This window comes from Balearica regulorum, chromosome 4 (assembly GCF_011004875.1).
Source record: "Balearica regulorum gibbericeps isolate bBalReg1 chromosome 4, bBalReg1.pri, whole genome shotgun sequence".
NCBI classification, from domain to species: Eukaryota; Metazoa; Chordata; class Aves; order Gruiformes; family Gruidae; genus Balearica; species Balearica regulorum.
In genome coordinates this window covers 33,038,806-33,063,267 of record NC_046187.1, presented here as the reverse complement: position 1 = coordinate 33,063,267, position 24,462 = coordinate 33,038,806, and the positions used below count along the sequence as shown (strand labels likewise).

The 24,462-nt window shown below is 40.4% G+C and overlaps 1 protein-coding gene across 2 annotated transcripts in view; it reads left to right on the top strand.

Annotated features, from left to right (window-relative positions):
- TNKS (tankyrase) overlaps positions 1–24,462 on the top strand; it is a 142,905-nt gene that overhangs the window by 11,165 nt on the left and 107,278 nt on the right. For both annotated transcript variants that reach the window (XM_075751681.1, XM_075751680.1), the window contains exons 2-3: positions 492–716; positions 20,868–20,963. In XM_075751681.1, coding sequence (XP_075607796.1) covers positions 492–716; positions 20,868–20,963 — 321 coding nt within the window. The remainder of the gene's footprint in view (positions 1–491; positions 717–20,867; positions 20,964–24,462) is intronic.

Here is a 24,462-nt window from a genome sequence, read left to right as displayed (position 1 = left end):
AGTCAGACTCTATGTAAAAGAACAAGAATATACTTTGGGTTGAGATAAGGTTGTTCTGCTTGAGCACTGACAGTGTCCCTCAGTGTTTATAATTATGAGGTCGTCTCCAAGATGAAGACCTATATCAAGAGACAGTATGCAAGATGCTTGGTTTAGGTGCATACAGATTATGCTACATTTTAAAAATTCATAATAAGCTTTTTTTGAAAAAGAATGGCTAGTCCGTCGCAGAAACTCTTCATGAGAGAGAGTGGCAGCCAGTCAGGCTGATTATAATATGACACTGTTCACCTCTGTCATGAGTGTAAGTGAATCTTCCAGCTGTTGCTTGGGCAGGTGAATATAGTCTCACTTCTTGGTGAACCAAGAAGTAGAAGAGGAGCATAAATAATATCATTTGATGTCTGTACACTGGACTAAGAGTGAACAGTTTTACATTTTAAATCATGTTGTTTTACCAGATAAATGAACAGAAATATGTTGTCTTACAGGTTTTGGAAGGAAGGATGTTGTAGAGCACTTGCTACAGACAGGAGCCAATGTTCATGCTCGTGATGACGGAGGGCTGATACCTCTTCACAACGCCTGCTCCTTTGGTCATGCTGAAGTGGTTAGTCTGTTACTGTGTCAAGGGGCAGACCCAAATGCTAGAGACAACTGGAACTACACTCCTTTGCATGAAGCTGCTATCAAGGGGAAGATAGATGTGTGTATTGGTAAGTGTCTGTCACATCTTATATTGAAATTTTACCAGATACATGTTTTGTGCAATTGTAATTGTTAATGCACTGGACTTGAGATGAAAGATACTGCTAGTTCTTAAAAACTAACTTCTTTTAAACTAGCAGGTAAGTACAGTAATAGTCACTTAAGACTAACTATTTTCATGGTGTGTAATACAAGCTTTGCTGAACTTGCAGCTGAAAAACTAACCTGGGAGGCTGGGTAAAGTCTCCTCCTTGTCTGTTAAATTACAGTATTCTAAGAATATGGAAGTTTGTCTTGGTCACTCTCAAGAAAACTAGCTTTATTAGGTAAAGTCTTTGCTTTTTGGGCTGCTTTGTATGTTGTCTTAGTGGTTAGAAAGATGGTTAACCTTTCATTCTATGCTTTCTGGGGATCTCGTTAGTCTTTTGGAGCTTTCCAATACAAGTTACAGGACACCATTGTTCACAGAGGTTGTATATCTTCTGTGTGTGTGCTGTATGTAGCCTGGAGCCAAAGCAATTTCAAATAAAATTGCACACTTCAATCATTTTAAATGTGTCTAGAACATATAAAGAACTTTTCAGTCAGGATGTCTTTAACTTTTAAGTTTTTTCTCAGTGTACTTAGTATTACTTTTTTTCTAAATGGGAAATTGTATTTTTATTTTTCACAGAGATCAGCTCCTTGAACTTATTTATCAATTCTGGTTGTTCTCACATCTACGAACTTCAATAAAATGGTCTGCTCAACATTGTGGTTTTTATCAAATGTGGAAAGGAAAGCTTGATTTTTAGGAACAGCAATTGTGAACATAAGATTTGTTCTATATGTTATCCAGATAACAAGACACAATTTTCAGAACTTCAGATAATGTCTATGTGCTTAAAGACTTATTACATAAAATTACTGTAGAGAAAGCTGCAAAACTTAGGGTACAAGTTCTTGCCACTAGCTTTATTGCAATAATTATGTTATTACTTAAAAAAAAAAAAAACACCAAAAATTGAGGGAAGGAAAATTGGAGGAAACACCAGGATGTAATTTTTTTTTTTAGTCTATTTCTTCTTTTTACAAGGGATGTGATGGACTTCATTAATTTCATCTCTGTGCAAGGTGAAACTTATGAAGAATATTCTACAGAAGTTACTGAGTGTAGTTGATTATGCAGCTGTACTGTGGGAAGAGAGCTATTGATATCATAGGTCCCAATAACAGTCTGTTGTGACAGCGGTGAATGGAAAAGTAAGGTTAATTCCAGTCAGTAACTGGAGTTTCGTACATGACTTAAAGGAAGTAATTATTTTGGTCTGTTCAGTGCTGGAGTCTGCCTGGCTTTGGGAACTGCTGACTGAAAATACAGATTAAATGGGAGAAGGTTGACAGCAAGAGGCTGAGAAGAAAAGTGACCTGTAAAGGAGGACTGGGTTTGTTTGCTTTGGAAAAGATTTGTCTTGCCTTAGTCTTTTAAAACCTTGTTAGAAAGCAGGAGGGGGTGCAGCAGCAGCACATAGGTGATAGGATGAAAGATGGTTATAACAGAAGAATGTAGGATTTTGGGGGCAGCATGGGTAGTGCTGCTTTGAGTAGTTTGTCTAAAGACTCTGTGGTACTCTTTGGAGGAGATTGGGCAGGTCACATCAAGGTGACAGATTATGTGGTACCTCAGTTTTGATGTACAGTAGTGGCAATAATTTGAGATTATTTAGATCTGATTGCCATAATCAGCCGACTTATAATACCTTTGAAGGTATACTTTAATTCAGCAGGAAGTTGTGGGCTTGGTGAAAGGAAGCACAGAATCAAATTTATGGCATGTCTTACACAGAACTTCATTCTGTGTTCCATGCACAGATTAGATCTGTAACTCTAAATGTTAGATGAAGAGGATGATCCATATATATAAAATATTCAGCATGTGGTACTGGTCAAACCCCAAAGCTCTTCTGCTGTCCGCTGCAGTTGTAGGGTTCCTTGGAAGAACTAAGCAGGGCTGCAGGACAAGATGCAGTTCTTACAAAGCTACTTGCAGGCGGATTAGAGTCTGGTAATTATTTTTAAGATTTATTTTATTTTAAACAAGCAGGCTTAATACTGTTATACTCAGTCAAGTTCCGAATATCCATGTATGTTGTATTTCAGTCAGATATTTGATCTGTGAACACGAGAGTTATTACTGAAAGCAGTGTCACCAGTCACTAGATTCAATATATACGGTGGTATGATGCTTCTTTGGGATTTGGTTGATTCCATAAAACTACTAGGACATGAGTATAGACAAAGTCTACTGTTTCTTGTTTGCAGTGAGTTTGTTTGCAATTTAGTGGGCAAGCATGTTTTGCTGTCTTTGACAAGTTCCTGTTTCTTTTCAAAGGTTTTATATGTAATTTTTACATTAAGGTCTTCAGCTTTTATCTCAAAAAGTCTTTTGAAGGATGTGGTGGGTTGACCCTGGCTGGGGGCCAGATGCCCACCAGAGCTGCTCTATCACTCCCCTCCTTCTCTAGACAGGGGAGAAAAAGTGTAACAAAAAGCTTATGGGTCAAGATAAGGACAGGGAGAGATCATTCACTAATTATCGTCACAAGCAAACCAGACTGAACTTAGAGAGGAAATTCGTCTAATTTATTACTAAGCAAAACAGAGTAGAAGAATGAGAAATAAAATCAAATCTTAAAACACCTCCCCCCACCCCTCCCATCTTCCCGGGCTCAACTTCACTCCCGGCTTCAACCTCTTCCCCCCTCAGTGTCACAGGGGGACGGGGAGTGGGGGTTACAGTCAGTTCATCACACGGTGTTTCTGCCACTTCTTCATCCTCAGGGGGAGGACTCCTCTCGTCATTCCCCTGCTCCAGCATGGAGTCCCTCTCATGGGACACAGTCCTTCACGAACTTCTCCAACGTGAGTCTCCTCCACGGGGTGCAGACCTTCAGGAGCAAACTGCTCCAGTGTGGGTCCCTCACGGGGTCACAAGTCCTGTCAGCAAACCTGCTCTGGCGTGGGCTCCTCTCTCCACAGGTCCATAGGTCCTGCCAGGAGCTTGCTCCAGCGCGGGCTTCCCACGGGGTCACAGCCTCCTTCAGGTGTCTCCACCTGCTCCGGCGTGGGGTCCTCCATGGGCTGCAGGTGGAATCTCTGCACCCCCTCATCCTTCCTCCATGGGCTGCAGGGGGACAGCCTGCTTCACCATGGTCTTCACCACGGGCTGCAGGGGGATCTCTGCTCCGGTGCCTGGAGCACCTCCTCCCCCTCCTTCTGCACTGACCTTGGTGTCTGCAGAGTTTCTTACATCTTCTCACTCCTCTCTCTGGCTGCAAAAACTCTCTCTGTTTTTTTTTTTTCCCCTTCTTAAATATGTTATCACAGAGGCACTGATTGGCTCGGCCTTGGCCAGCGGTGGGTCAGTCTTGGAGCCGGCTGGCATTGGCTCTATCAGACACAGGGGAAGCTTCTAGCAGCTTCTCACAGAAGCCACCCCTGTAGCCCCTCCGCTACCAAAACCTTGCCATGCAAAACCAACACAAAGGAACACATTATACACAGTGATAATGGAACAATGATTGCTTAGGGCATGAATTCTGACTAGGAATACTTGAATAACTTTCTGGAATATATTGTACAGTACTGCTATTTACACCTTTAGTGTAGACTGTTACAGTAGATATGATGGAAGAAATTGGCCTCTGTGTGTCGGGAAATCACATTCTTAGTGTTCCTTTTTAAACAAGCAAGGCATGGTTTTTTGAAAAAGCGTTAATTGAAGAATAGTCTCTGGAAAATCTAGCATAACCTAGAATTTATTGCTGAACTTAGATATCTGTCTGAAAAGCAATAGATTGTGTAGGTATTGGTTATCTAGCCTCATTTTTGACTGCCTATTCTTGGCATCTTCTTCCAAATGATACAATGGGAGAGGATTTTCCAATTTATCTTCTCTCCTTCCCTTCTTCCATGCCACCCCAGTCTGTATCTTTCCTTTATCATATCTAGTATAGAATGCTGTTCTTTTGGCTGCTTTACAGGTCAAAGAGGGACAAAGTGATAATTGAACAGTGTGGAGATGAATCACATTCATGATTTTTCAGAGGAAAACTCAAGGAATTGAAGCAGAGTGGGAAGACCAGCAAAAGCTAGGTAGTGATAGCACTACAACTATAGAACGCTTTTATGTCTAGCATTAGCCTTGTAATGAAGTGTGCATGTTTATGCTAAAAGTACTAGGAGTGCTCAGCTTCTAGTGTACAGCTGAGTTTAGACCAGCAGATACAAACCCTGCCACTGGGAAGCTTACATGGAAATAAGAAGTTTACGTGAACTGATGAAAACTCATCAGACTATGCACGAACTTGTACTCTAGAAAACTGAAAGACAGCAAATGACTGATATGATTTCTTGTGTTTCTGTTTCACTGGTTGCATATTGTAATCATAGGACAGTGTAGGAACTTAAAGGGAGAGAATGCAAACGTGCTGAGTTGGGGAGGAACGTGTGCTGTTGACTCCCTTAGGTGGCAGTTGCTTTTGTGTCCTTAGTTTGGAAGTGTAGGAGATCCTGGAGGATGGTAAGCAGTGCTCAGCTGGTTTGCTGACCAACTCATACAATATATTTAGTCACTGGAGCTTTGTTTAGTTGCTAAGTAATTGAATCCGTTTGAAAGTGTTCTTTGCTGTATGTAATCAATTTTTGGACTAAATGTATTGAAGCATTAAAGCCAATTGTTACATAGCGTTCTCCAGTATTTATGGCTTCTAGGATTGCTTTATCTGTCAGGAAGATGCATTTTCAGTGTCTGTGGCCTGCTTCTAGAGCTAATGAAAAGTGTTTTTGTTCCTCAGTGCTGCATTTGCTCATGGAATAATGAATGGATGGTGAACTCTGCAAAGTGTGTTTGAAGGAATGCTGTGAAGTCAAGGTAGCGACTGTTCTGCAGGTTGGACTGGGGAGAAAGGATGATCTATTTCTTCATCTGAAAGTCTATACCGTGGTTAGACCAAAGATCCATGTAGCTCACTTTTCTCCAACAATGACATGTAGCAGATGCTCAGAGACTATGAATGGCTTGAGTGTATCCTCCTTTCTTATGGCAATCAGCAATTTAGGAACTTGATAATGTAGAGGCTGCATCTGGACTGTGTTGCATAGCTGTTGGTATACAAAATTATTGAAATATAGATCTGATCACTTAAGTGCTGCTATACTTTTGGCTTTGAAGGTGTTCTATGGCAAGATAATTCTGCAATTTATATAGTCTTGCAGGAAGTAACAACCCTTCCTTTTCTTTAAAACATTATTCTTGATGACTTTTATTACAAGCCACTCAGGACTTTGGTGTGAAATATTAAACAGTCCTTGCTATTTGCACTTTGCATATCCTTTGTGATTTTTATAGGCCGTTACTTTTTCTTCCCTCAGATATGTCTTTTCCAAGCTGAAAAAATTAGTCTTCCATTGTGTTATCCTTTTGAATATTCTGGTATTTTTGTCTTTTTTTTAAGGGTGAGGGGTTGATATGGGGGGGACAGACATCAAAACTGGGTATCATAAATTTATAGAGTAACTTAATGTTCTTTCTGGTTTGGTTTTCCGGTTACTGCACGCTGAATGGGAGTAGCTCCAAGGTATTTTCTGAGTGGGAACAGCTCCTTTAAAACTGTGTGTTTGTGCAACACACAGGTTTTTTCATTAAAAAAACTAGGCTAAAAATAATCTTACAGAAGCTGTGCTTGTGCAGTTTGTCCAGGCTTGCTTTGCCCTCTACTGTGCTTGTTTCTGCAGAGGCTGTGGTTTTTCCTGCAGAGGAGGTTTTTTGGGTTTTTTAGGCGGCTTTTTTTTTTTTGTCAAGTGGATCTTCACTTAGATCTTGTTAGAACTATAGGACTGCTAGCCTACAAGTGATCTCAGGTGTCATGCAGCTCCCTAGATTTTAAGGGCATCTTTCACAAATATGCAAACCATGAGCATCTTCTCTGGTGATGCCCTGATTTATGGATCTGAATATACAGGGTACTTTAGTAATTTTAGGGAAATAAAAAAATTCTAGCTACTGAAAAACTCCCTTCAACACTGTAAAAAAGTAACAGTTTTTTTAAATTACTTTTAGTCCATGTAGTGTTAAGGATCCATCAGAAATTACTTAATATGATATTAGACCAATGTTTTTACTGCCTTCCTCTGGACTAGTTATAAAACTTCCTGCAAAGATTTTGTGGCATGATGAATTTACTGTCCCAGTGCTATGAAGTGATCTCTAATGGTACCTTTTTGCACTTGAAAGATACAGCAAGCAAGCAAACTAAAACATTTTTTTTAAGCTAGCAGATTTTCCAACATACAGGTCCTGCCCTTAGCATAGGGATCACTGTTATTTAAATGTCTCTGTTAAAATGTCAAAATGTTGGTCACTCTGCTGTGTTTCCTCAGGACTGGGGAAGAAGAAGAATTCATTAGCTATTACCTTCTGCTGTTACATATCTTTAGGGTGAAATATGTGGAGGGAATATGATGTGACCCCTTCCTGTAGGGCAGAGAAACCTTCTGTCAGGATTTAAAAAAAAAAAAAAAAATCAATCAAAGGTAGTTTATGGGTACAACTAGTGCACGGTAAACCTTAAAGGAATTGTGGTAATGATAATTTGCCCAGTCATTGAACTGCTCATCTGTTTGGTCACCTTGTAAAGAAGACATGTACAACAAATAGTTATTACAATTTATGATATTTTTGTGCCTTGAGACTTTAGAATGCTCAAAGCATTTTGCCTTCCAAGCAGAGGAACTGTATTGCTGTAAAAGTTAGAGCTGTGTGTGATTTTACTGCCTGAAAAATTAAAAAAAAAAAAAAAAATCACAGTGCTATCAAAGAGCAAATTTGTGCAGTAGGCAGTTCTTTTGGGGAGTAAGAGGGAGAAATTTTAGCATCTTAACTGAAAAATGATTATAATGACTATAGATTTAGCTGCTGGATTGACAGAAGTCTGTAAGAAGACTAGTATCTTCTTAATAAGTATTAGAGGGGGATATTGGTAATTGAGGTACATTGGGAGCTGGTTATGCGCGTTGTTTGTTGGAGAGATGTACTGAATTCCTAAAGATTCTCTTGCAGAATTGGTGTTCTAGATGGAAGCCCGAATGCAGAGAGGCATCCATTTCAGAGGCTAGTAAAATCATTGGAAAGTGCTCTCAAGTGAGTACTTCCAAATACTTTGTGTAAAGTGTTTAACTATTGCTGCTGTTTATATCATAAGATTCTTGAATATTGTTATTATTCCTGCTTTGACTTTTGAACTACGGAGTTGGAGCACTACTGCTACTGACTATGCATAGTGTGTGGTAGAAAGACAGTGACTTGTATTTGAACTTTTTTTTTAAGCTGCAGGACAGTCTAAAGAACTTTAGACTATCATTGTGTACCAGAAAAGTGAGTTTTGTTCCATGAGGAGGACATGAATGAATCCCTACAGTGGGGGAGCTATCCTGTCTGTTGGTTGCAGTTAACATTGTTGTACAGAGCAAAGGTATGTTGTGATTTGATATGCTTAAGGCCAAGCAGTCCTGGTTAACAGCATCTATCTCTTATCTGTCCAGATATTAATAACTAGGATTTTTATTTTGCATAATATTTATTACTCACTGATCAAAGCTAAATCTGTTATTGTGGAAGCAGACTCATTAGACTGTTCAGGTTATGAATTCTTGTGGTCTGTTTCTGCTCTGTGAGGGATAGCGTGTGTGTGGAACCCTGCTTCTTTGAGTAGCAAATGGTTTTAAATCCTATGCATAGGTGACAAACACCTAATACGCTTAAGTCTACTCATACTGTTTCTTCATGGGATCTTTCTCAAATGAACCTTGCATGATAGCAATGGTAGGATGAAAATTCCATGTTTTAGGATGAGTGGAAGAATGCTTTTGCTTTCTTATTGGAGTTCTTGGTCATGGTTTTAAATAGTTTCATGTCCTCTAACACTTGCTTAAGCTACATCATCTTCTAAATGTTAATATTCATCACAGAAATGCAAGCTTCTTGGGCTGACTCTTAGTACATTTCTCATTGTGTGAGCCTGTAGTTCAGGCTTCCCTTACTGAAAGGGACCTGAGAATAAGGCCGCCTTCTCTGTGAGCTGGTGGGGGTGTAGAAACCCGTGAGTGAAATCATACATTGGTAATTTGGAGGCTTTGTAATGCTGTTGTCATAGTAACAATGGACTGGAGTGAGAGACAGCAGGGCTTTTGACAAAAAGTGACTACAGAAAATGGTTGGGGACACTCTACCATGGCATATACAACTGCAGTGCTCCCTGCTGGACTTTGGCAGAAGGACAGGAGGGAAGTGGATTATCAGTTCCTGTATGTGAAGATACCTCTTCTCAGTATGTGACAGCTATGTGCAGGCAGGTCTGTTAACGTAGTGCAGTCTACAGGAGTGACTGTTATGGGAAAAGCTGCCAAAATGAGATGGGGTTGTTTGCTGTAAAGACTCCAGGGAATCTTTTCTGCTGACATTTTGCATCTGCGCACATGTGGCTGTGATAGATGCTTTATGACGAAAATCTCTGTGAGCAGTGTCAGGCACCCATGTGTGTCTGACAAAGGTCTCAGAGTGCCAGGAGCCTTGAATTGAGTGGGTCATTGATGCAAGGTGGAAGTGTCCTACCACAACACTTTCGTGAGAGGACCAAGCATTGAGCTGGATTAAACCTGAGGTTAAATCCTCTTCAAAACCAAAATCATCAAGTAAACTTAATAGCAGAGAGGAGGATGCTTTGTACAAATCGGGTGAAAATGACCCTTGCTTCATGTGAGGAAGACTTGTCTGCAGGGTTATGCCAATAAAATGACTTTTTGTTTTCACATCTGGAACTAGTGGTGCTGAAGACTGGTAAACCTGTCACCTTACTGTGTTGCTTACAGTACTTAAGGTTATCATTATTATTATGGTATTTGTATTGCTAAAAGTTGATTGAAATTCAGCTTCATGAAAATAGTTGAGAAGGATTGCCTTGTCTGGGGTTTCATACACTGTGTGTATTTTGGAAGCCATCTGTCTTTATATTAGGTTTGAACTGTATTGACAGTTAATATGTTACAACCTATCAGTGGGTTTTAGACTGTTTCCCAGTTCTGTTTATTCTTTCCTAAAATTCTGGTATCAAGAAAAGCAGTCTTTTTGCCTTGTTTGGCTGCTTGCACAGGAGAGTCTGTGGACGACAAGAATCATCATCTATTTAATGATGTTTCTTCGTAAGTGTTGATTGAGTTGGAATCTAGTTACTTGGAGCAAAGGAGGTGGTGATGTCTTGTCCAAGCAAGCAGTGCTGAGTAATTCCTTGGTTAGGTCTATGCTCTTGACCTAGCTATAGTATTAGATACTGCATTTATATGACAAGGCAGCCAAGAGGAATTGGTTGCAAAAATTAGTTTTTATTTTATTCTTTGGGATGATACAAGGATGGCACAGGACACAGGTGTGACACAGGAGGGGAACCCACTCAGATTAATCTAACATGCCTTCTGTCCTAGTGTGAGACCCACAGTAGTGATGATATCTTACCTGTCAGATTGTGAGATTTTTGCAAAGTAGAGTATTTGCTTGTCAAGGACCTAATGCTAAATAGGATAAGACTTGTACTGCTCTTTATCAAGAGGGCATGGTGGTGAGCAGTTCTGGGACTGGAGAATAAATGGATATAGCTCTGTCCCTTAAAAATGGAAAGCAATGCGACTGTTCTACATAATAATGTGGTCTAAGATGGTGGCTGGGGAAAGTTTCCAAGACTGATATATGTAGTACTGCTAGATAGTTGTTAGTAGAGTTCTGTATCTGTTTGAACGTAATGTATTGTTAGCTTCCTGATGTTTACTTCAGAAACATATTTTTTGAGAATACCCATGTCTTCTGGCCAACCTGTAGCTTTAGCCACAATTTCATGGACCGATCAGCTTGGTATCCCTAAGATTTCACCTACTTCTTGGTAACTATCCTGTGGACTAATGATGAGTTTACAAAATTGGCACAAGGTTAGGGTCTTGTGCAAAATATGCAAAAGTTATTTGGCATTTTGGGACCTCTTTAACCTTACGAGTTTCAGCTCTTAATCACATCACAGTGTTACTGTGTGTGTGCCATAGCGTGCGTGACTGAGATACCAGCTTTCAGCAGTATGTGACTTGGGGATGTAAGGCACTGAACTTCACCTCTGGAAAAGGCTGTGCTCTTGGATTGTGACAGTTGTTTTGTTTGGATTTTTTTTTCTTTTTTCTCTTTTCCTCTTGTGCTCACCTCACTGAACGGTGGGTTGAGAGCTGCTGCTAGGGTTTGAATCTCTTCAATGTATATTTCTTCTGGTGCTAAAAAAGAGAAACTAGTTTTAATTGTGCATGCACCCTTTCTGTTTCAGAGAAATGATAGATCTAGGATAGATTCTAAGAAACTTTTAAGACTCCTCAGTTTATGTTGCTTCCTGAGTGTTAGAATTTAGTGCAGTGGCAAATAATGCATTCTGATAGCCACATAGCTAATTCCACATGCAATCTATCACCTGACTTCCACCAGCATTTTTTTTTCCCCCCAACTTCACCTGGAAGAAATAGCATATGCAGGAGATTGGAATTGGTCTTTGGTTTCTCTTAGCTCTCCTCAATTCTTTTTCCTCTTAGGATGCTACTTGTTGACCTGATTTGCCTCAGTGGCTGCTTTTGCTTTTCAAGGACACTGAAAGCAGGGCTCTTAATCTGTCAAGTGGGATATCAGGATTACAGCTGACATTTATTTGAATAAAACTTGAAGTAGAAAGGTGAATTCGTTCAGAGAAAAGTGAAATTGGGACCAAGCAATGAAGGCTTGTCCTTAAAGCAGCTTTCAGCTTGGAATATAGATGAAAACATAAATTGCTCAGACAGTAGGGCAGCAGTTAAGATACCTAGCTGTTCAATAAATAGTATACTAAAACAAATGTTTAGAAACTAAGTAGCTGCAGAATTGTTGCTTGCAAGGAAAAGGGGTGTGATTTAGTTGTGGCATAGTGAGGCCTCAACCTGTACCATCTACAAATGGGCTAAATGTTTATTGGGGTTTTTTTAAAGCTCTTTTGGTTAAAGGGTCTTCTATTGTTTTGCACATGAAGAACATACGTGTTCCAGATGACTACTCGAACACACTTAGGCGTGATTCTTAAGCCCCTGTGTGGAAAGGACACAACCTGAAGCATGGGAGGTTCCCTCTGAATATCACAAAATACTTTTTTACTGTGAGGGTGACCAATCAATCAACAGCACAGGTTGCCCAGAGAGATTGCAGAGCCTCCTTCCTTGGAGATGCTGAAAAGCCATCTGGACACAGTCCTGGGCAACTGGCTGTAGGTGGCCCTGCTCCAGCAGGGTAATTGTTCCAGATGATCTACAGAGGTCCCTTTGACTTCAACCATTCTGTGATTCTGTGAAAAAGGAGTGCATGTGCATGGTTGCAAATAAATGGGATTAAATAAATGCTTAGTGTATTGGCTTCTATTGCTTGTTAGCTCAGAGAAAGACTTTTTGTTTTGATAACTTAAGTGAAGCTTCTAGAGTTCTTCCAATTTGCAGGTTCATTGTGGAAGCCCCAAAGGTTCCTTTACACTACACAGCTTATGTGTGCTTGGGGGGAGCATTCTGGAAGACATAACCATCTCTTGCATGAGGCAAAAAACCCCTGAAAAACTGCGGTGACACTAAGATGTTGAAGTTGCTCTCTAGAAGACTGCATTCTGCATAAACTGCATATACTTTTGTTTTCTCAGTGTTAGCTGAAATGGAAAACTTTAACTTGAAAACTATCCCATCCAAAAAAGGAAACAGGAATATTTACTTCATTAAGTCCAGGCAAGATCAAAGCTTTGAAGTGCTGTTTATGTAGGCTGAACAATCTACCAACTCTGGCTCTTCCTCTGAGGGCAGAAGGATATTATCAGCCTGCTGTGCTGCCTGCAGCCTCTGGAACTTTCTGCGTGTTCTCTCTCCTTATACGTACGTATTTAATCACTAGTAGGCAGAACTGGCATACCAGGGAGTGATTTTTGTAGTGCTTCCTACATATAGAAAACTAATCATAGTTAAGATGCACCTACTTATGAGGAAACAGTCACTGAGGGAGGAAGGAGCCTTTTACAAAGGTATCTTCCTGCCCTGCTGGAAGAGCTCTGACTGTTGCAGTGATGCTTGTGGTTTTGGTTGTCTGGGTCAGATCCTTTTCCCCTACCTTACTTTGATTAGATAAATCTGATCTCTGGAACATCTAGTGCAAAGTTAATTCTAGAATACCTTGAAGTATTTTTTAGTGTGGTGGGAAGTGAGGTTTATGGGGGGGGTGTGTGTGTGTGTGTGTGTGTATGTATATATATATATACACACGCACACCAGGAGTCAGGCTGTCTTGCGAAGAGGTTGAAACTTCATCCCTCAAGATTGTGAATTCCACCACAGCATGACCACTGCAGCTCAGGCTGCCAACCAATCTTGACATCCCTAATTACTTTACCTGTATTGGTAGGCAATATGTCTAGTAATGCTTCTCCTCTGGTCATGCTGTCTGTCACCTGGATTAAGAAATTGTCCTTGATACACTCCAAGAATCTTCTGGACTGCTTACAGCTTGCTGTGCTGCTTTTCCAGCAGATGTCAGGGTGATTGAAGTCCCCCAGCAGGATCAGAGCCTGTGAGTGCTATGCCTCCTGTAGTTGAAGTAAGAACTCTTCATCAACAAGCACCCCTTGGTTGGGCAGCCTGTAGTTAACAGCAACCGTGAGGTTTCTTTTGTTGATTTGGCCCCTAATTTTTACCCATAAGCTCTCAACTTGTTCATCACTGGTTTTCAGAGGCAGCTCTGTGGGGTCAACCCATTTTTTTTACATAGAGGGCAACCATCTGCTTCTCCTTCCTTGCCTGTCCCATCTGCACAGTTTCTAGCCATCAATTGCAGCACTCCAGTCGTGTGATCCTTCTCACCATGTTTCAGCGATAGTGATTAGATCATAGCTGCATGGTGGTTTCCAACTCCTCCTGTTTGCTACCCATGCTGTGTATAGAGGCACTTCAGCTGAGTCATTGACTGCGTCACCTTTTTAGAGGAAGGTGCCCTAATTTCTTTGAGGCATTTCACAAGTGTTTCCCTCTTGGTTCCTAATATATCAGCAGTCCCTGGCTTTTCTCTGTTGCTCAAAACTCCATCATGTTGCCCTGCTACTTTGCTGCTTTCTCCTGCTGTCAAAACTCTCATTTCTGTCTATGCTGTTGGAGAGCACTGTTCTAATTCCCTTTACAATTTTTTGTTTCAGCATAGTGGGGCCTAGTGTTGCTTTTGTAAGCTTCTGTTCATCTACTTCATACTACTGCAGCTGGCAAATTGGTCTCTTGCTCTGTCTGGCCCCAACAAAGAACAAAACCAACACACGGGGAATAGAACTGTTGTCTGGGGTAATGGGAGACTGGGATGCCCTGAACAAGGGGAGTAGGGAAGGCAAGAATGATGGGAAGTGCTTGGAGCCGACATTGACACACCAGGACTTTGGCTGGTAATGTTAGATGTACTCTTAACTAGAACAGCAAAATGATCCTTTTCAACTCCCTGATGCGTGTCCCTGTACTGTCCTTTCTTGTGCCAACCAGAGCATGTCATATTGCTGCATGATGAACTGGATTGGGCAAGTGAACACTCTTCTAATCTGCCTTGTTGCCTGACCAAATGTTTGCAGCTACCCAAAGCAGGGTAGGCAGCATAGGGCTGGGGATGGCGATTGTGCCAGCCTGGTCTAGGTGAAACTGTAGCCTGTGATAGTGCTGTTTTGCAGGAGGGCAGCTTTACAGTTCTTTACAGTCCTTCCACAATTTAAATTCTTTTTTTAATTGGAGGGAGAAAGCATGCTCTCCTGCTTTCTGCCTTGAAGTGTTCTCTGTTCTCATCCTGCTAGAGATGTTCCTTATTCCCCTGGAGCTTGGTGTTTGAACCCTCCCTCCTCCCCTTCAAGCTAAGCACTGTTCTGCATGGCCCATTTGTCCCAGTGGTGTTGAGACTAGCTGGACGTAATTTCTCAGTTTAGTGATGTCCTTAGACTTTGCCTCAGAAAAAGCAGCTCTCAGCCTGGAAGAGTCCGCTCGCTTGCTAGAGGCTGCCATCTGAGCAATAAAACTTTGCAAAGCAGCCATGGTAACACAGGTCTTTCAAGTCTTCAGCAGTTAACTCTTTGCAGACACCTTTGTTGCTGGAGATCCAGTTTCATGCAACTCTTCCTACCTGCACCCATGGGGACTTCTACTGTATTTGTCCCTGAATTTTCTTAGGGTTTAAGTGTTCACCTCACCTTTAGTCTTCCTTTTTGCTGCTTCTGCATGCTCTTTCATGTTTGTCTGTCTCTTTTCTACCAAATGCATTCCTATCCTTCTGTCCCTGTACTGCCACCAGTTATCAGAAGGTTATCATGTCTTCTTACCGATAAACCACCTGCAGTGCTCCTGATATGCCTGGTTATTGCCTCTACCCTACCCTGACTCCGAACTAAATCCTTTGGTGTGCTTAGCCTCTCTGCTCCATAATCCTCTCTCAATTCAGCTTTGATGGCTTTCATTATAGAGGGACAGTCCAGAACATAGGACCTGCTCCTCTCCTTTTTTTCCAGCTCCTCTTAGCTGAGCTTAGTGGTGTTTGAGGGCATGGATGTCATCAGGTCAAATAGTGATACTCAGACCTTTAGAGCTGTGTGCAGCCTCTGAAGTGATGCTGCCTCTCACGTTTTCACCTTGTAATTCCGATGGCTGGTAAATGTAGCCTTTTTCTTAATTGTGCAGCCAAGACTGGGGTCACTCACAGAAGTGGAAGTTAATCAGTGATACAATTGTGGGGGTTAATTTTATTAGCTGGATCTCATATAACTTTATGAAGCTAAGAGTAGGGTGCTACAACTTTTGTTATATGGGATCATTTTGCAAAATGGCCTATCTATCTGGTAACTTAACCAAAATGGGATTATTAGATCTGAATCACAGAAGTGTAATTTCTAGGCAAGAAATTGTTCTTGTAACGTGAGAAAAGCTTCAAAACCTCAGTGGTTTGATTTATGTGTAGAAGTAGTTACAGGAGAAGATGCATTTAGCAGTGGCTGGAAAAAAAAAATTAGTTTGGATTCCAGTGTGTTGTCTAGATGTCTTCAGAATGTAGAGGTAAATGAGCACATTATATTTCTTGTCAAGTATAACTTGGAAACATGTCCTGCATGGGACTAGTAGTGAGGTGTGTGTGTTGCTGGGACCTAAGGTTAGTGAGAGACTGACCAACTTTAAAGATATGCTTTAGAGAGATAGTGCTTATGTTGTGAGTCAAAAGGAGGGCTTTTTCTTGGGCTGTTTTCTCTGTACCTTGATACTTGGGAGTAAGTAGGTGAAGCTACAGTAACATGGTTTGGAAAGGACCTTTGTAGGTCACCTCCAGAAGGTGAAGTTGAAAAGGGAGAAGAAAGAAGATACTCTAAAGCTGGAGTAGCTGGAAGGGACTGCGAGCACAAGGCAGTGGGACACAGTGCTAAAAGAATTGTTGGGGAGAGAGGAGGCAATGGTAGAGAGCGCTGTGAGGAACTGAAGACTCTGGAAATGCACTTAAAAGCAATAGACAGCTTTAAGGACAGATACTTCTGGAAGGTCTGCCTGTTGTTTTTGTATTTTTCACTCAACAGTCAGAGGTTTGGATGTGTCCTTTTTTTGTACTCATGCATCTGATGCAAAATCACATGTGAACTTTTCCATCAGCATTCCTGTAAGTATACTCAGGAAGCTTGTGGATGGTGGACCTAGACAAACTATAGTAGAAATATTCTGATTTTTTGATCGTGCCTAATATTGGTACAACCAAATCGATTTTTATTCCCATTCTATTCACACTGTATTCCTGTGTTTCAATCAAAAGTTTTCCTTTGGTGCACTTTAACTGAGGCAGTACAAAAGAAGAAGGGCTAAGTACTTGGGTGATGGTTTGCATGTAGACAAACTCCCCTTTTTTTTTCTTTTCCTTCTAGTAAAACTAACTTCTCCCTTGTTGCTGTATAGCTACCGGGGAAGTTTTTGCCATACTTTAGTGGTGAAATTGTAAAGGTTGAAACTGCCAAAAGTAAAAATGGTTGTTCTTGGTGGGCTTATAATTGACAGCCAAACATGATACTGTTGGTTAGCTTCACAATTCAAAATACCTATGCCAGGAGGCTGTGGGCCAAGTGTTTAATTTTAGGATTTATCCTGCTGTGGCAATTTGGCAGTAATCTGAAATGATTAGTGGTTGTAGTTCATGCTCTGTGTAATACAGTAACTTTTTTTTTTTACTTGGTAGGAAGAATGTGGCCTTTCTTATCTCTAGCACTGATCTGGTATAACAGAAGTGTAATTAAATAAAGCATTTCAGATGGTATGTGAAGATCAGAAACTTATGTATTGTATCAGTTGCAATGGGGATAAAAATATAATTCCGTACTAAGCACAGTCCATGTTTGTTCTATAGTCAAGCTTACAGAACTCTGATGTCCACATACAATGTGAAGATTCAATTAAAAGAACAGAAAAATAATACACCCCAATGTTCCCACTGTCCAGAGAAAATAAACCAGCATGTCAAAATACACTAATCAACAAGTTTCCAGGAGTGAATTTGTGTGCGTACCATCCTTACGCTTGCCTGTTAACAGCAGTCTCTTGATAGAAACTATTGCCATCTTTCCTTTTCAGGCTGCTCAAAAACCATCCTCTAAATTGGTGTGCAGCATTTGAAATCCAAAATAGCTACAGTTAGCTGGAATGGCTTGCTCTGTTGTGTTTCATTATAAAGGGGGAGTGTTTTTCTCAAACAGGAGATCTATCTTGATGTTTTTACACATCCCTGGTGCATTGAAAAGGAAATGTAGAGACACATACTGTGTCTAGATCTCAAATACCCTGTGGTTAGAAGAGACTTTGTGTTGGGCTAAAGTGTTAAAGGTTTTGAGCAAGCAGGAGAACATTCAATTAGAAGCTACCTGCAGTTTGCTGGGTATAAGAGAACAGTTGTGTTACACCAATAGGCTAAACATCAAATGCTGGATTTCTTTTGTTAATTCCTGTTGATGACAACATTACTCACTTAGATACCTTTTTGTGAGATTACGTACTAAAAAGTGTGAAGAGAATAGAATCAAATAGTCAATAGAGGAAATATAAGAATAAAATTGCCTTTGTGGCCTGAATTTGCTTCCTTTATTCATCTGCATTGTAATACAGTCCTTATTTACATGATTGGTTTCTTCTCCCAAGATGCTACCACATTAATTTCAGAGGGTAGATCAGTCTATAGGACTGAATAAAGGAGCTGTCTGCAGGGCAATACTCTTGGCTGTTGGAGAGGCTGGAAGGGTTATGACAAGTGGGGTGAGTGATCGCAGAGACAAGAAAGATAAATGTCATGGTTACAGCAATTGGGTTCTGACAGGTTCTTTTTCTGAACCTAGTTGGGCCACTTCAAGGGCATGTTCCACAGGCAGTCACTAATTCAGGGGTTTTGCAGGCAACCAGCTATTTCCCTAGGTTTTTGAAAAACTGAAAACCTGACACAGAAGTTCTGTGCTGTAAGCCGTACCAAAACCCTTCATCGTTAGGGTTAACAGGTTAGATACACTGCATAATCCTTTGTCATTTTAGCCAGCAGAGGAGCTGAAAGGAGTACTGTGTGGTCATCATCTTTGTATACCAGCAGAAGTAGCAGGGAACACTCTTGGTTGGTTTGTGCAGGACCAAAGAATTAAGAGACTTGAAAATCTGTGCTTCTGTTTTAGCATCGGGCTCATGCGGTTGCAGAGCCCTTTGACATCTCTACACCTGTTACCACTCATTTTTCAAAGTCGCCATTCTTGCACCCTAACCTGCCTCAGCTTTGCTTTGCATGCTAGTCCAAACCTCCAAGCTCTGCTCAAATCCTAGTTGTTCCTCTCTCCTGATCTTTCTTCCTGGACTTTCTAGCTGAGCTATTATCTCTTCCCCTGCCCCACCTTCTTGTTCAGTTTTCTCCCCTAGCTCTTTGTCCTAAGTTTTTTGACATGTGAATCCTTCACTGTCTTCTCATCCAGTCTGTGCTGTTTCATCATTTTGTACTGCCTGCTTTCTCTTGATAGACATTTAGTTGCTGGTTCCCTCTTTTAGGGTCCCGCTCTTACCCTGATGCCTTTTGGGACAAATGGCTTCCCTCTCCTCTGGAATATATATTCACTAGCAGGGTGCAAGAGAACAGAGAGAGGACATACTGAGTGTATCTCTCCATACTTACTTTCTGTGCTGCCTACTGTGTTTAAAAAATCTGCAAAAAGTCTTGTTCACCACCTCCTGCTGGAGTGTGCTCGGCTGGCTTGTGAGGCTGGCTCAGTTGAACCTGTCCGTGAGTAAGATCTTTGAGGGGGTGGTAGCATGTATGGCACAGATGGCATCTTCAGAAATGTAGGTGCAAGATCTTAACAAGCTTCTGTGAGCACGTGCTAGCTGATTTTATTTTTTTTTTTCCATTTTGGTGTCTTTGTGTTGACATGGGGCGGGTGGGCGGGGGGGGGGGGGAACCACCATCAAACAAAAAACCTTCCAGGAAAAGCCCAATCTGCCTACTTGAATCTTCTTTCAGAAATGCGGGACAATTGCACCTTTTGGCAAAGCATAAAATAAGTCAATTTACTTCATTAAAGCACCAAACTTCTGCAAAAATTCAGCTTAGGGCAAGCATGTAGCATAGCATCCTGAATATGTTGAAATATGTGAAATTTGGCAATGTTAAAAGCATTTAAAATCAGAATTATGTAAGAAAAGAGGTTTGAATAAAAACAATACCACCAATTAAGATTTTAATTTAGAAAAAAAAATTATTTCTGAAAAGCCTTTTGCTGGTTCAAGTGATATATGTAATATTGGTAATTACTTTTGTTCTGGATTGGGTTATATTTTTTCCTGGAGAATCCTGTCTAGGAAGTGTTTTTGCACCCTTAGTCACAAAAAGTCTTTGCAGGTATTTCTTTGTCTTGACTCCTTCAGCCCAGCTGAACAGACGTGGTTACATGAGCAACCATAAATCTCTGCTGGTTTTTATTATTTGTCTCCTTGACATTGAGTCTGTACACCTCTGTACACTCTTCTGTTATTCACACTTGTGCAAAGTAAGTGTGTAATTGTTGCTCTGAATTTGTAATATGTTGTGCTTTTTTGCACGACATTTGGGGAAATTGAGAATGGGGGCCTTTTTTTGTCAGACCTCTAACATTGCTGTGGGCTTTGTTTTCCAATTCTATAGAAAATGCCTTGATCTTGAGGGGAGGTGGTCTGAATTGCATTCTTATTATGTTGTTTCTGATCAAAAGAGTTTACAGGTGAAATAGTTTCCTCTTTTTGTGAGCTTTTCTAGATGATAATTTACTGTATCGATGCCTTCCTAGCCACATGGTTGCATATTGCATTCTAAGTATTTTTATGTGCTTGAATTTTTATGTGTTAATAGGCTTAGTAGAGAAAAGAAATACCAGTGAGAATGATAGCCTCTGAACATCCAGACTGCAGGGTACCAGGTTATACATCTTACCCTATTTGTTACACTTCTTGAAGGTGAGCCGGTATGCTGTGGTTAAGATTTTGTGCGCAAGTGATGAGCCACTGAAAGGCTGGAGTATTACTGATTTTTCAGAGGCGGGGTGACTAGGGATATTCGGCAGGAAAAGGAACAGGAGTGGTAACAAGCAGCAGTAGTGGTAGCAAAGGCAGGAGCAGGTTCCACAGCAGATTTCCCAGTGTGAGTCAGTGAATGCACAGCTTCCCAGCTAGCTGTCAGGAGGAACCCAAAACTGAGTATTGCAAGAGATTCAGGGTTCATGTTTATCATGCGAAGTCATGTGATCTTACTATATCTTAATTTGCCAACTTAGCCTTACTCCGGAGAAGATCCTTTGCTGCAGTGCTTAACCAAAAAAGAAAAGAAAAAAAAGAAAAAAAGAAGGGGGGAAAAAAAGAGGAGAGAGAGGAAAAAAACACCAGAAGGAAAAATAAAGAAAATTGTGCAATGTGTGGTTATGCCTACATCATGCCGAGGAGACACTTAACAGTAAATAATCTGTGTATCCCTGAGGTGAGATACTGTTTCTGCTTTCCCTGCACAGTGCTGCTGCAGCACGGAGCTGATCCAAACATTCGGAACACCGATGGGAAATCTGCACTGGATCTGGCAGACCCTTCAGCAAAAGCTGTACTCACGGGTAAGATGCATACATCTCTTGGCAGCATTACCTGTAGTTCATTTTGTGTGTACAAGTTCAGCATTGTAAGAGCGTTCTGCCTTTTTGGATTTTCTGTTGTGTAAGAGCATTTTAAAACTGTCTTTTACTAGATTTCATATTGATGTAACTGTCGTTAATCTGCTGTGCTGCTATAGGTTTGCTTGTTCTACTTATCCTAATGTTGTGATTTTCTGTTATAACATCGTTCATTATTCACTGTGTTTCTGTGGTTTTTTCTTTTTAATTGCTACCCAATATACAGATCGAATAGGAGCCCCCAGCCCCTGCAAAAAAGAAGAAAAAAATCAGGTCAATTGTTTTAAGACCTTCACTGTTAAGCAAGCAAGGACGTTTGTATAACTATAAAAGTACCTGTGATCTGAAAGACAACCTGCTACCGATTGCAGAGATCAATAGTTACAGTATATTTTGCTGCAGATTCCCTTTCCTTCGTCTTCCTCATTAGTCATTTTAGGTAGAACTTTCTCACCCACCAATTATTTTCCTTTTTAGGGGCTACTAGCTGCCAAACAATGTTTCATGAAAATGTTCTACAGATACAACTTTGGTTTTATACAGCTTTATTTTGTTTTATAAATTAACTTTTGTAGCATATCAGTAAGCATTAAAAGTATAATATAGTAGCCTGTCAAATCTGTATCAAGAAATACATGGTCCTCTGTGCTGATTTTGACATTTAGGAAATAATGTTTAGAACAAAGTAATCTTGGATTTTAAAATATATACAATTAGATTTATAGAAAGGTATTCAGCAGCTGAGCTTCATTTGAAGAAATAGCTGTTTTTCTTCTTTCGCCTTTATTTCCCCTATTCTCTCTCTCTTTTTATTGACAGCTTAATTTATAGGTTATGTGCTATGCAACACCCATATTCTTTCTTCAGATTATGTTCAGAGCACACCAGCTCCCTTCACTTTGTCAGGAACATTTCCTCATCTTCTTTTTCCAGTGTGCTGACTGCTATACATAATTATCTACAGCTCTGCAGTGATTTGAGATTGCCTTTGGAACAATGCACTTTAAATACATACGATTTAGTTTAATTACTCAGTGTCAAATTTAAACACATTCCTACAGTGTTAACACTAACGTTAGCTGTGCTAAGCAGGTTAATCTGACTTTTGACTGTTAATGGGTACAGTTGTACAGATGCTGAGGATGGAAAGGGCACCAGGGGGTCAAGGTACCTCAGAGGTGTTAATGGCTATTTGGCATTTAGTTGTGGGGAACATGGTATATGTACAGTTTGGGGGTTCCAGGCTCCGCACTGCTCTTCAGGCTCTACTCAAAAATCAACTTCAGAGGATACTGGAAGATTTAGGAAGGTCTGTGATGGTGACTTCACGTCTGCTCCACTGAGTTTTCTGGGCATTAGATCACCACCTTGTGCTTTAGGCAGTGGAGAGGGAGATGTGTCATAGCAAATGAATGGAGATGGGTTAGAAGCAGTTCTCTGAGACTGTCCCGTCGAGTGCAGCAAGCGCCCTGTGTCCCTGGCCGCACCCCTAACGCCTCACACATCAGCATCCAGTGACCGTAAGCTTCTGCAACCAATGGATGTTACCAGGTTGCGCATACAAACGTGCATGCAGAGAGCCACTTCTGCTGCTATTTAGGTATTCTGCTGTTCAGAAAAACAGGTATTTTTTTGTATGTGTTTTTTCTTCCTAGCAGGAAAATCAGCTTTTGGTTTTATCAGCTTTGTCCTCAAGGTGGCTCTTGGCTACACTGGGCTTTGTCTATGCTATGCACCTGAGCTCCAAGCTGTGTAAACAGGGTTTGATTCAGGCTTTAGCTGCTGTATGATTCACAGTAACTGAAAAAGCTGACACTGGATGCCATTTAAATGGAAGCTTTCTCTTAAGAGCTTAATTTTTCTGGATGCTGCCCTGCTTTCTGGTATCTCTGTCAGGCTGCTACTTTCTCATGCATTTTCCATATGTTGTTACCTTCAGGTCTTGCTTCATCCCTCTGGAAGAAGGGGGCTTAAGGGATTTCTTAGGATCTATGTGGCTTCGGATAGTCCTTAGCTACAGCAATGCTTTGCAATTAGGTGCATCAGGATTTAAAGGTATTACTGGATTAAGGATGAGTAGGATGTATTAACTTAATTTTCAGTATTTAATGTTGAATGGTGGGATTTCAGAAACACTCTTATTTAGAGCTTTTAAAACTGGAGTGATTCTGAAAGCACAATCTGTAATTGTTACTGTATTTGCATCTTTAAACAGCATGCATATCAAAGCTGTTCTCATTATATTATTTGGGGTTCCTTTTTCTATCAGTGTCTATGACCATAATAGACTTTTCCACATTGCTGCTGGATTGATTGTTGGAGAACAAGGTTTCTATTACTACTTTTTTGACCAAGTATTTGCATAAGTTCATGCATTGATGTTAGTTGTTTTGCGAATGAACTGTGATTATAGTCTCTCTTTGACGTCCAACTTAGCAAAAGTGAACAGAAAACTTGTTGGTAATTGATTAAATCTTTTCAGTTTGACAAAGAATCCTGTATGTGTTTTAAAAGGACATTCCTGCTGTGTAAAAAGCATTTCTGGTGTTCTGGCAGCAAATGCTGAATCCACAGTGATTTGTTCTTTTCTGTCTCCCAGTCTAGAATAATGTATAGTATCTTTTTCTCCTGAATTACAGCAAGGATATATAATGCAGTAGTTTCTGGGATGACTTCCAGCCATTTTCTTGCAACATTCTCTTAAAATGTGTGTTTTATAAAGGATACATAATGCAAATGAAAGGCTGATATTTTGATGGAAATGGACTTTGAAAATTTCTTTGTAAATTAACGTGGATTTTATTGAAATCAAACTCCTAGTTCCAGCTTCCTAAAAAAGGTTATATAATTGGGGAATCTGCTTTTTACTGCTTAACCAGTCTCTCTTCCTCTTCTGGAAGATAAGCAGCATTTGTGTGAGCCAAACGCTTCATGACTGAGAGGCTGAATATTTTTTGTTTTTATTCCTTAGTATCCCTTACTGTTCCTGAATCAGGTTGTCAGAGAAGGATTGCAATCCTCTTTTTTTCTCTAGGCTGAAGTGGTAGTACAGACTCCAAAAACATATCAGATCTATAAACCAGAGCTGTTACACACATCATATTAATATCCTAGTTAATTTTATTTTAGTTTAATTGCCTTTGGGGTGTGTGGTTTCTGAGATGGGGACTCATCTTTATTGCCACACATAGCACTGTGGGACTCCCATCCAGAACAGGGCCTTTGGGAGCTTTTGCACTACAAGTCATATTAGTCTTCATTATTCTCTTAGCCTGCTTATTGCCTCTTTAAACATTAATATCTTTTTATATCTTTCCTGTACAGTATATGAAGAGCCAACAATATTGTTAATGATTGATGTGAATGAATAATTTTGATTTTTCACACAGTGATGCTTTTTTGCCATGTCTCTGTATTGTCTGCTATTTGGAAATGCTTTCTC